Source organism: Saccopteryx leptura, chromosome X (genome assembly GCF_036850995.1).
Source record: "Saccopteryx leptura isolate mSacLep1 chromosome X, mSacLep1_pri_phased_curated, whole genome shotgun sequence".
Lineage (NCBI taxonomy): Eukaryota > Metazoa > Chordata > Mammalia > Chiroptera > Emballonuridae > Saccopteryx > Saccopteryx leptura.
Window position 1 is genome coordinate 100,169,356 of NC_089516.1, and position 13,525 is coordinate 100,182,880.

Genomic DNA, 13,525 nt, shown 5'->3' on the forward strand with positions numbered 1-13,525 from the left:
AGGGAGATGTTAGTATTTTTTATCACTTTCTTCAGGATTTCACCCCCTGCCCATAGTTGGGGCTCAGTAAATATGTGCTAAGAAGCAGTGTGAAATAATGTTTGTTGAGAGGCAGACTTCAGCTAGAGCACAGACTCTAGGGCAGTATGCTTTTGTTCAAATCCTAGTTTTGTCACTTTCTAACTGTGATGTAAGCAAGTCACTGTGAACTTACACTCAGTTTCCTTATCTAAAAATGGATGTAATAATAGAACCTCTCCTATAGGTTGTTGTAAGAACTTCATGGGCTAATAAAGCACTTACTGCAGTGCCTGGCATTTTAATTATTGTCATTATTATTAAAATGAAATAAGGCAATCCTATTCCTGTCTTTGGAAACTTGCAGTCTTACCAGACAGTTAACCAAATACAGCAGAAAATATCAATAAATATGAAACCCGTTGTGAACCAATATGGTGACATTAGACTTGAATGCAAAAATTTTCTGTCTAAACTTTCCCATCTCCTGGACTTTTTGGTGACTGTAAAAACTCTCTAGAAGCCTTTAAACCAAAGTCCAAGCAGATATGTTTCCTTTGTCCTGCACAGTGGTTTATTGCTTGTTTGTTTTTGTCTTTGAATTTGATATATTTGGGCACAACTTTTACACTCCCACCTGCCTGTAGGCACCACTGTTCTCTGCCGTTTTAAATTCAACTTCTCTGCTTAATCCCTGAAGACCTTTGAGTTTAAAACCTCTACCCACAGCCTTCATCAGGACCAGTTGCCCTGGAGGCACTCTTTTTTTTTTTTTTTTTTTTCTGAAGCTGGAAACGGGGAGAGACAGTCAGACAGACTCCCGCATGTGCCCGACCAGGATCCACCCGGCACGCCCACCAGGGGCGACGCTCTGCCCACCAGGGGGCGATGCTCTGCCCCTCTGGGGTGTCGTTCTGTTGCCACCAGAGCCACTCTAGCGCCTGGGGCAGAGGCGAAAGAGCCATCCCCAGCGCCCGGGCCATCTTTGCTCCAATGGAGCCTTGGCTTCAGGAAGGGAAGAGAGAGACAGAGAGGAAGGAGGGGGGGAAGGGTGGAGAAGCAGATGGGTGCTTCTCCTGTGTGCCCTGGCCAGGAGTTGAACCTGGGTCCCCCGCACGCCAGGCCGATGCTCTACCGCTGAGCCAACCAGCCAGGGCCCCTGGAGGCACTCTTGATTCTTCTTCTATCTGTAAGCATCAGCCTGAAGGTCAGCCCACCCTTGGTACTGGCCTTCTACTATATTTCATTCTCATTTATTTATTTATTTTTTTACAGAGGCAGAGATAGACAGGGACAGACAGACAGGAACGGAGAGAGATGAGAAGCATCAATCATCAGTTTCTCGTTGCAACTTCTTAATTGTTCATTGATTGCTTTCTCACATGTGCCTTGACCGTGGGCCTTCAGCAGACGGAGTAACCCCCTGCTGGAGCCAGCGACCTTGGGTCCAAGCTGGTGAGCTCTTTTCTCAAGCCAGATGAGCCCGTGCTCAAGCTGGCAACCTCGGGGTCTCGAACCTGGGTCCTTCCGCATCCCAGTCCGATGCTCTATCCACTGCGCCACCACCTGGTCAGGCTTTCATTCTCATTTCTTGCTATTTACTCTGGCCATGCTGAACTTCACTCAGTTCTTCAAACCAATTGTGCTCTCTCACCTCCCATCATTAGCAGCTGCTGTTCTGTCTACTTATAGCATTCTTTTTTTTTCTTTAATTTTTAAACTTATTTATTGATTTTAGAAAGGAAGGGTGAAGGAAAGAATGAAGCATCAACCTGTTCCTCTATGTGCCCTGACCTGGGATTGAACTCGTAACCTTTACATCTCCGGACAACACTCTAGCCAGCTGAGTTATCTGGCCAAGACTACTTGTAACATTCTTAACCCCACTTCACTAAGTTAATTCTTCCTCATCCTTCAGATCTTCAGTGTAGATGTCCCTTCATCCAGTAACCTTTTCCTGATACATTAAGTAAATATTAAGAGCTCCTCCTCTGAAACCTCAGAGTGCCCTATGCTTTAGTGGCAGATACTGTCCTGATTCTCACTAACCCCATTTCCTTACTGGGCAAAGAGAAAGATGACATTTCCCAAACTGTCTTGCCATTGGTTTCTACTTATTTCAAATCTGGCTGTACATTACGCTGTGTGATACTCCATAGGCTGCCTTCAGGTATTGTCATTCACTATTAGCCGACTCTGAGGAAGTCTATGGGATGATAAAGCCATATGACAGAAAGAGCCTGGATCCTGAGTCACTAGTTGAAAGACAGCTAGCTGTCCAGAAAAGCTGCTTGATCTGCATTTGCCTGTGACATTAACAACAAACTTTTGTGTTAAACCACTGAAATGTGAAGATTGTTTGTTACAACAGCTAGAATTAATTATCTTGATTAATGAATCTTTTATTCATTTATTTATTATTGACTGATAGATTTCAGAGAGACAGAGCAAAGAAAGAGAGGAGAGAGGGAGAGGGAGATACACAGATAGAGAGAGAGAGAGAGAGAAGCATTCATTTGTTGTTCCACTTAGTTGTGCATTCATTGGTTGCTTCCTGTGTTTGCCTTGACCGGGGATTGAACCTGCAACCGGACAGCACTCTCACTTATTTAGCTGACTGGCCAAGGCCTTAATGTATCTTTCTTATGTCATAATACCTAAAACCCTGATTGCAATGGTCTATTTACTTTGTTTTACTGGTTATTAAAATATAAGCTCCACCAGAGAAGGTTTGGTTTTTTTTTTCTGTTTTCTTATGTACTATATCTCCAGCATTTCTGGCACTCATTAATTACACAATAAATATTTTTATGAATAAATAAATTAATGAACATTTTATTCCTTTTAAACACACCTTGAAAGAGTGAAAGGAGCCATATTGAGTCATTGGATCCATGCCATTCAATGTTGCCTGAGTTAGTAGCTGCCCTGGAAACTGCCAAACCACCAAATGATGCATTCTGGATCACAGCTTTGATATTGACATTATGGATCAGTTCCTTACATCTCTGTTAACCACAGCCATTGCCAGTTCAGCCCTACCACCCCAGCAAAACCTCTTGCCAAAGTCATTGAAGACTTCTTGTTACCAAACTCAATAATGTCATTTTGTGTCCACATTTGACTTGATCTTCCAACAGTGTTCAGTACACTTTCTTCTACAACAGTCTTCTCTTTCAGCCACTGTGACACTGTACATTAAAAAAATTCTCCTGTATCTTTGACTGCTCCCTTTTAGTTTGTTGTGAAGGTTTCTCCTCTATTAAATATCTAAATTTTAGAGTGCCTCAGCATTAGTTCCTGGGGTTTCTTCTCTATTTGCGCTCTCTCCCTAAGTGATCTCCTCAATTCCCATGACATTAAATGTCATCTATATGTTGATTTCTTCCATATTCATATCATCAACCCAAAACTCTCCTTGAAATGCTAGGCTTACATGATCAAATGCTTGGAGATCTATGTGAAAATCTCAAAGGCATCTTACAATTAATCTGTCAAAAATAGAACTCTTTATTAGTGTCTTCTTTTGTATCCCCATGATTGCAACTGTCCCTTTCCCGGTCTTTCACACTGCATCAAAAAGAACCACCCTTTACCAACTCATTGAAGCCAAAACCTGCAAATTATTATTGATTCTGCTATCTACCTTACCTTCAACATCTAATCAGAAAGATCTATAGTTTTGTTTTGTTTTTAATTTTTTAATTTTTTACAGAGACAGAGAGTGAGTTAGAGAGAGGGGTAGACAGGAACAGACAGACAGGAACAGAGAGAGATGAGAAGCATCAATCACCAGTCTTTCATTGTGTGTTGCAACACCTAAGCTGTTCATTGATTGGCTTCCCATATGTGCCCTGACCGCGGGCCTTCAGCAGACCAGGTAACCCCTTGATGGAGCCAGTGACCTTGGGTTCAAGCTGGTGGGCTTTTTGCTCAAACCAGATGAGCCCGCGCTCAAGCTGGCGACCTCGGGGTCTCGACCTTGGTCCTCTGCATCCCAATCCGACACTCTATCCACTGCGCCACCGCCTGGTCAGGCAGAAAGATCTATAGTTTCCATCTCCAAATATGTCATGCATCTGTTCCCACTTTCTTGTTTTTACTGACAACACCCTGGTCTAAGCCACCATAACTTCTTGACTGTAGTACTGCAATAAAATTTTAACTGGTTATCCAACTTGTACTTGCTTTTTTCCTTCTAGTTTATTCCCCACACATTAGCAAGTGTAATCTGTTAAAAGGGCTTTCTTTTTTTTTTTTTTTTTTTAATTTTTTTTTTTTTTTTTTTTTTTTTTTTTTTTTTTTTATACAGAGGCAGAGATAGGGACAGACAGACAGGAACAAAGAGAGATGAGAAGCATCAATCATCAGTTTCTCGTTGAGCGTTGCGACTTCTTAGTTGTTCATTGATTGCTTTCTCACATGTGCCTTGACCGCGGGCCTTCAGCAGACCGAGTAACCCCTTGCTGAAGCCAGCGACCTTGGGTCCAAGCTGGTGAGCTCTTTGCTCAAGCCAGATGAGTCCGCACTCAAGCTGGCGACCTCGGGGTCCCGAACCTGGGTCCTTCCGCATCCCAGTCCGATGCTCTATCCACTGCGCCACCACCTGGTCAGGCAAAAGGGCTTTTTTTATACTTCATATGAATTCCATACTCTCTCTTGTAATCTGACCGTGTTCTATTTTTCCCACCGCCTCTTGGTTCACTCTCCTTCGATCCTGCTAGATCCTTTAGATCTGTGAACAAGGCAAGATCTTTGCTGTCCCAGGACCTTAATACATGCTGGGCCTTCTGCCTGGAATGCAGTTTCTTCTTCTTGATGCTCTTTACTAGGCTAATTCTTTAATAATAACATCCTTACATATGAGTCTTCCTTCCCTGACCACAATTTCTAAGTATGCTACCTCCTGATTCTCTACAACTACTCTCCTGTGCTTACTTCACATACTTCCCACAATTTGAAATTATATGTTTATTGCTTATTCACTTTTTGATTACTGTTTTTCCCATCTCACTTTAAACTTTATCAGGGCAGAGACAGAATCTGTTTTATTCTATCAATGTATTGCCTAGTACCTAATGCAGTGCTTGGCACATAGTAGTATATTGAATGAAATAGAAAGCATTTCCACCTAGCTTGTGTGACTTGAAGGGGATAGTGAGGTTTTGCTCAGTCCCATCCTAAAAAGCTCATTCTCTCCATCCCATTCAGTTTATGATAGCATGTAATACCCCTATTAGAATCAACCCTTTAGGTTAAGGAACTAGTGGGCAAACTACAGCCCACTGGCCAAATCTGGTCTGTTATATATTTTTGTAAATCCAAACTGAAAATGTTTTTATGTATTGTTCCATGATTGAAAAAAATCAAAAGGAGAATAATACTTTGTGGCAATGAAAATTACATGAAATTGAATTGATTTATTAATTGGAAAGCAACTACTTTAATGTGTTTATGAATTGCTTATTGCTAATGTCACACTACAATTGTAGAACTGAATAGTTGGAACAAAGATTATATGCTTCTCAAAGCCTAAAATATATACCATTTGGCCCTTTACAGAAAAAGTATGCCAATCTTTGGGCTATGCATAAGCAAGTATCCCTTATCTTCTTGAGGACAAAAGCTACATTAAGTTGACCTAAAATTTGAAGTCATCAGTGGGAACCAGGGAGAGGGGACAGTGGTACTAATGGAAGAACCTGGTAAGTGGACAGTGTGAAAAGGAGGTCTGTCCATGCACAGTGGAAGAGATGTAAAAGAGTATTTTCTCACACTTACATCTCCTCCTCATTCCTTGACACCAAACATGCTTGGAAGCCACAGAGAAGGCAGACAGGCAGAGGCTAAGACCCTATCATGGGGTGGCTCAGGCTTCCTATTCATAATTTTCACGGTGATGAACTTTGTGAATGCTTGGCAACAGCTGAGCTGGTGAAACGAACAGATTCTTGTTCAGAAGAGCACCAAACATCAGGAAGCCACAAGTCCCTGGAAGATAAGGCAAAGGAAAGGAATGAAAGCCAACAGTACTTCCTTCATGATTTTGTTCTTTGGTCTCCTTTTTTATTTTTATTTTTTTAATATTCTTACTGTATTTTTTTATAAGCAGCTCTTTTTCTTTTCTTTTTACATTTTTATTTATTCATTTTTTTAGAGAGAGGAGACACACAGAGAGAAAGAGATAGAGAAAGGAAAGAGATAGAAAGAACAGGGGGAGGAGCAGGAAGCATCAACTCCCATATGTGCCTTGACCAGGCAAGCCTCGGGTTTCAAACCAGCGACCTCAGCGTTCCAGATTGACGCTTTATCCACTGCGTCACCACAGGTCAGGCTCTTTGGTCTCCTTTATACACAACCTTAAGATTTAGATTTGTAATCATCAAGACCTAAAAAATCTCATTGTTGTGAAGTCCTCTGTGATCCCCCCCACACCAGAAACTCAATACTTGTTGGTTGGGATTAGTGCAGAAGTTTTCTACCCTCTCTCAGCTCCTTTGTTATACCAAAGGAATGCCATGTCCCTAGACCTCTGGGATTTTCTAGAAGAGTTAACTCTATTTACAGCTGTAGCTGAGTATACCTACCACCCAGACAATTGTCCTGCATGTCCATACATGGACATAACTCCTTTTCCTTCCCCCACCAGGCAAATTATCCCTACTTTTCAGCATGAGTCACCACAGAGTAATAACTACCACAAGTTCAACAGTCCCAACATACTGTTTTTTTTAAAGGGTGGGGATACAGGAGTCAGAAAAAGAGACAGAACAGCAGTGGGGGATGGAACAAAGTGAGCTGACCACAAACCAAAAGGGTGTCTCTGGTCTTCTACTTTCTACTAGCATGGAGAGGCCTTTAATGTGTTAGAAAGCCTTTCCCTTGCTACTTAGTTTCGTTTCCTTTGCTCTTCAAATTCTGTTTATTCCCTTGCAGATTAAGGAGTTTATTTTCTGCTATGGTGTTAGGGCCCCAAGGAAACACTCGAGCTATTGCAAAGCATAGGGAAAGAGCCGTAAGAACATTCTTACAGACCCTAAGTAGGTGGAATTTAATATATAAAGTTAAAATTACTGTTGGGACAATAAACATGACTTTGAAATCCAATGGCAAAGTAGATAACACATATAATAGGGTTTTATGAAGCCATAATACTCTTGGAGAACAGTATACAAATTTTAAGCCTAAGAGGGGAGTGAAGATTTTGAGTAAGAGACAGTGAAAGAGGAAGTGACTCATAAATGAAATTTTTCAGCTGGTCAGAACATTCTGTCTGACGCATTTGACCACTGATATAGTATGGAACAAGGCTATCATTTCCATCTTCAAAAACAAAACTGCCTAGGGTGGCTATCATGTTTCTACTCAAACAAAGTTCACCATCAGAAACATTTTTTTTATTGACTCCTGGACAAGATTTCAGCCATGTGTGAGCAAAAGCATATCGTTGATTTAAATTGTAATAAAGGAACTTTGCTTTACTAGAACAACCCAGGAGCTGAATTAAATATTCAATGATAGGCCAGGTCCAGAACACAGCAAATCTACTTACAAAGAAACAATAATAATTAAAGCACAGCTTCTTCTTCTTTAGAATGAAAAACAGATGACTGCCTCATATTCACACAGCTGCAATATGATAGATTGAAGTGGTACAGCCACAAGCTGGGTGGACAGAAAAATGCTAGAAAGATCTGCCAATCAGAACTTCAAAATATAGACTGCAGTTGCTAGGGGAAAATGCAATAGATGAAATACTAGGTATGCCATAATTAGGACTAGGGTTGCTGCTTTTTCTAAAGAAGGATTAGAGAACAAAGAACTTCAACTTGAAACTATAGACTAAAAGACAAATATATAGAGAGTGTACATGATACTAATGGTCAATGGGCATAGTTCTGCATATATGACTATATAGGGGTATACATGGCAGTTCTAGACAGTGATTACCATGAAAAATATCAATGGTTAACATACAAAGTAATACAATTAAATTACCTATAATTAAATTAAAATGATTACTGGCCACCAACTTTAGATCATGCTAACTTTAACATAGGAAATTTAAGACACAGGAAAATGTTACAAACTAGCTATGATTTTAATTTTTTTTAAAAAGACTTGTGGCCTGACCTGTGGTGGTGCAGTGGATAAGGTGTCGACCTGGAAATGCTGAGGTCGCCAGTTCTAAACCCTGGGCTTGCCTGGTCAAGGCACATATGGGAGTTGATGCTTCCAGCTCCTCCCCCCTTCTCTCTCTCTGTCTCTCTCTCCTCTCTCTCCCTCTTTGTCTCTCTCTCCTCTCTAAAAATGAATAAATAAATAAAAAAGAAGAAAAAAAAAGACTTGTGATTATATTCTAAGAGAAGAAAAAGAAATAAGAATAAAAGCAAATTAAGGATGTGAAGCAAGTTTCTTTCAAAAGGAAGTTTTGAAAGTAATTAATGTTATTTTTTTATTTATGCCCACCTAAAACTTTATTCAAACATTTTTACAGGGTTATTGAGATAACTATTTGACCAGTTGCCATACCTCTCTGGTCTTGCGTACTAGAGTTTCTTAACCTGGAGCTTTAAAAGGACCTATGAATCCCTTGAGATTACATGCAGAACTCTGCAAATTTATGTGTGTATTTACAAATGTGTACACATTTTTCCATAAATAGGGATTGTTCACCTCTTTTTATAATTGCTAAGTAATGTTGACATCAGTTGGTATTTTTACCTTTAACCTTGACATATATACCATCAGTGTAACTAAGATACATTTCTAGCCAGAATACTAATCAGGGGGAAAAGCAGAAACAGACACTAAAGACCTAATGGCAAATGCATTTAGCTTGTATTTAGATTCTGTGGCTCAGTGAGAATAATTTGTATCATTATATGGTTTCATATCTTATTTGAAGAAGAAAGAAAATGAATTGCTACCTAAAAATCACCTATTACATGCCAGGTATTACCATTCATTTATTCATGTAACAAATATTTAATGAGTGCTTACTATGTTTACATACATTATTTTCTTTCTTAAGCCCCACACAATAAGTATTATTTCCTAATGTTTATGAATGAGGAACTGAAATTTCAGAGAGGTTAATTAATTGCTCAAGATCAAAAAGGAAATTTTAGAGTAGGGATTTAAACCTTGGCCTTGTTGGACTCAAAGTATGATTTGCTACCTTTAATCCCATTTTATAAACAAAAAGAGGCCTCAAAAAGGCAAATTGGCTGACTATATATTATAAGTAACAAGGTGGTGGGAAGTACTCAAGGCTGCCTCAGGCTTCTGATCTCTGGTTAAGACCATCTAACGAGCCATCACCCACAAGGTGTATCTGGAATTTTGTCAAGCACTCTGGCTCTGCTCTGGCTGCCTTCTCCAGAACAACCATGCCCCTGTGCTCTCGTTTTCTGAGAACTGATGTTATTAGATCATAGATTTTCCTGGATGAAGTGAGAGGTGGCTTCTCCAACCTGCCAGCTGACTTACTGAAACCCCCAAAGCAGATTTTCCTAACAGGGCAAACTGAAGAGTCAGCTGTTCCTGACACTATTGTTTGACTTCATATGTTGGCCTACTACCAGGTTGTGACAGAAAAGACTTTTTTTTTTTTGGCTAGCCATTCTCGATTTGTAACTGATTAGTCTCTCCCCTTTAGCTGCCCGGTGGACAGCTTATATAGCTTTTGATCTCTGTTTCTCTTCTCTTTTTTTTTAAGTGAGAGGAGGGGAGATAGTGAGACAGACTCCCACATGTGCCACAACAAGGATCTACCTGGCAACACCCCACCACCACCACTGTCTGGGGCCAGTATTTGAATCAACCAAGCTGTCCTCACGGCCAACACTCGAATCAATCAAGCCACTGGCTGCAAAAGGAGAACAAAGAGAGAAGGAGGAGAGGGAAAGGAAAAGAAACAGGTGGTTGTTTCTCATGCGTGCCTTGACCGGGATTGAAACTGGAATGTCCACACTCCGGGCTGATGCTCTATCCACCGAGACAATTGGCCAGGGTCTGATCTCTGTTTCTTAAATTAGGGGTGTTTTTAGTTCAAGTCACTCATCTTTACACCAGATCTGTTAAAGGATATAGGCTTTGATAATGAAAACTCCCATAAGTATCATTAGGACCCAGGAGTGTTCATGCAGAGGAAAAGGTGAATAATAGTGGTCCAACCCCTTCCTAAGGGTATAGAAACTTCATACAGCTTCAGATATCAGACAGAGCTATTAGGTCCAAAGACTTCTAGAGGTTAAAGGTGAAAGACTTGACACGGCAATCACATAGTGTTAGGATTAGGGCCACACGGCCCACACTCACACATTTCTACTGTACCCATGGCAACAGTGGGGACACTGAGACTTTTCTGTCTTTTACATTTGATGGCAGTCCTGATTTGCCCAGTGTTAGTTCTCTGCTTATGCAGTTTCTTGGAGTCTTCTGCCTCTGTTCTTTAAACAAGACTCCAGGAGAATGTAGAAAGGAACTCTTGCATTTTCACTTCTTAATATAAAATGAAAATGCTGGAAGTTTTTGAGAGATAACTACATATAGTTTGCCCAGTACACTGTACCACCAAAAGAATGACCTTGGGTTGCAAGAGGATTATAAATCACATGACAAACAACCAAGAAGGCAGGATTTAAACATTCTCTGAGTTGACATCATTGCACCGTTTGAGATATTGACCAGTTACAGTATCATTATCATCAAGATCAAAATACCCTGTATTTTTATTTAAAAAGTATTACATACTTTTTAACTGTAATATCTCTCAGAATCATCACTATATTAATGGAACTACCAGATATACTTCTTTGGAAGCCCAAATATTCTAAGTATATCCCCTGCTAAATGAAAACCTTGAAAAATGCAGAACCATCTATTTCTAGAAATCTACTCTACCAAAAGGTTGTACTCTGAATATGGTCAGTGCTTTTTGTTTTCCAATACTAATAATAAACTTCAACTCTCTCTCTCTCACCCAGTCTTCATGATTATGATCATTGCCTGAAGTAGCTGGTTGACAAGTCAATATACACATAATTTGACCACTCTTAACTTTTAAAATTAGGAATTGGAAGAATTCTACAGAAAAATTGAACCCTTAAGGTGGTGAACACACAATACAATATACAGATGATGTATTTTAGAATTGTACACCTGATACTTATATAATTTTATTAACCAATGTCACCACAATAAATTCAGTTTAAAAAAAGAAGAGAAAAATGGAACCCAAGTCTCTCATTTTTGAGATGAAAAAAACAAATTGTTTTCTGATCTCTACTTCTGAAAAACTTGCTGCAGAAATGGGGGAAGGAATTTAGATATGATATCTTGGGTGATCTAGAAAATTGTTTCTCAGCATCTCTGAGGTCTAGATTTGTTGGTAAATTTAGTATTGACTTTCATTCTGGTGTCCATCTGAAAAGTCCAATGGCTGGTAAATACTATAGAAACAAGTTCCATTGTCTAGACTCTACTCTTTAAGTCAACACACACTCATTGTGTGTCTTCTGGGTACAAGGCACACTGTCTGCTGAATATAGATCTGCAAACATATTTGATTTCTTTTTTTCTTTTTTGTAGTCTCTCTTCCTCTACTTGTTTCTCACAAACATATCAGAGTAGATAAACAAGATGATTTCTACTATATGTAGGGAAAATCCATCTCAACTTTTTACTCAGCACATGGCTTAGAGAATATGTAATGGAAATAACCCATGAATTTTGGAAGAGGTGATACTGGGTCTGATTCAGAGAAGGCTTTTTTTTTTAAGATTTTATTTATTCATTATAGAGAGGAGAGAGAGAGAGAGAGAGAGAGAGAGAGAGAGAGAGAAGGGGGGAGGAGCAGGAAGCATCAACTCCCATATGTGCCTTGACCAGGCAAGCCCAGGGTTTTGAACCGGCAACCTCAGCGTTTCCAGGTTGACGCTTTATCCACTGCGCCACCACAGGTCAGGCCCAGAGAAGGCTTTTAGCTGTTTGCACAGTAAGTGTAACAAGTATTTTTAGTCAGAAAAGCCACAATTTTCCAAAACCAGACATATGAGAGATTTTTATATATGGCTCTGATAGCACTATATTGTTGGAAAACCAAAAACATCCATCACATGTAAGGATAGCGCCTTTCCCCTCAGACTGCATAGCTGAACACTGAGTGTATATAGTAATTTTTAATTATGAATTCAACACTGATGTGTTCTTGCCAAAGACTCTGGGGACAATTCACTAGAAAATATGAACCTTAAAGTTGCAATTCACACAATTTACTTAATTGGTTGGCAGAAATTAGACTGAAAGCAAAGAGTTCAGGAATTCTGAGTATACCAGAGACTTCAAGAGTCTTTCAAGTAGATGAACCTGGTGGGAAAAGAAAATACCCACCTTAACTCATCCTACTATTTTACCAAAACAAAAACCTCTTTGGAAAACTGGGAGAAAGGTCAAATGACTTCCTGGTAAGGTTCCTTTAGGAGTTCATTCTTTGGCCATGTTCTTTGCTTTCGCAAGCTTATTGTGCAATCCCATAATTTAGAAGAGGCAGCTGTTGGAGAAATGTAATCAGACCTCGCTTGAGTGTGTATATGTGGGAGTTTCACTTGGTGTATACAACCCAAGTTCCAGGAAGAAAAGATGCCTTTACTCAATGAAATTCTATTAATTTGTAAGCCTAGACTTCAGGATCAGAGGCAAAAGTGAGTCATAAAACAGTGCGGACTAGATGCTACTGCTGCCCTCTCTGCACTGACATTTTTGTTTTCACTTTATGTGTGTGTGTTTCTCTGTGGTACAAGGACAGGAGAGCAGACAGGAAGAGAGGTCCTTGAAAGATGTGCTCCATGCATAAGTATAAAGTACCTCACTTTCTCCTGTTACTTGCTCCAATCTCACTTACCATATTTTCACCTCTAAGCTTAACCCAGACAATTGTTTAAGGAATAAGAGCATTTAAGAATATGAGTCACTTTGAAAAGCAGTCCTTCAGGGTATCCTTATGTATGCAGTTCAGACTGGTTAGGTCATTGTCGTCAGAACCATGGCTGACTTTGTTTTGGTTTGGTCTTCTGACTCATATCTTTCACAGTAACAATTAATACTCATGACCCAAGGCAAAGAAGCTCAGGTCCATGGGGTTGTCTGAGTATAAAGGACGTCAAAAGATTATTCATGTTCATTAGCTACCAGTTTCTTTTCTTTGTCCAAAATAACTAGCATCTGTGCCAGGTTATTGTTTCATTGGGACACACAAACTCTCCGGTGAACTGTGGATCCATATACCTCTCCCCAGAAGCAAGTATGTTTATCCAAATTGAATGTGTCAAGTAAACATGGAAAGTAGCCTTGGAGCCCAAAGAAGGTGAGGGGTTCTCCTAACAGGGTGTCATGGAGCAAGAGGTAGAGAGGACTCAAAGGAAAGGGAGGGTGCCATATCTAAGCAGTCAATCTCAAATTAGTTACTAATTGTACTGTATTCATGAGCACATTGATTTTTTTT

General features: G+C 39.9%; 1 protein-coding gene across 1 annotated transcript in view; it reads right to left on the bottom strand.

Annotated features, from left to right (window-relative positions):
* Nucleotides 1–8,273, bottom strand: part of ACSL4 (acyl-CoA synthetase long chain family member 4) — a 237,783-nt gene extending 229,510 nt beyond the window's left edge. Inside the window, exon 1 of the mRNA XM_066356064.1 lies at nt 8,152–8,273. Coding sequence (XP_066212161.1) covers nt 8,152–8,237 — 86 coding nt within the window. The 5' untranslated portion in view covers nt 8,238–8,273. The remainder of the gene's footprint in view (nt 1–8,151) is intronic.
* Between the last annotated feature and the right edge of the window lie 5,252 nt (nt 8,274–13,525).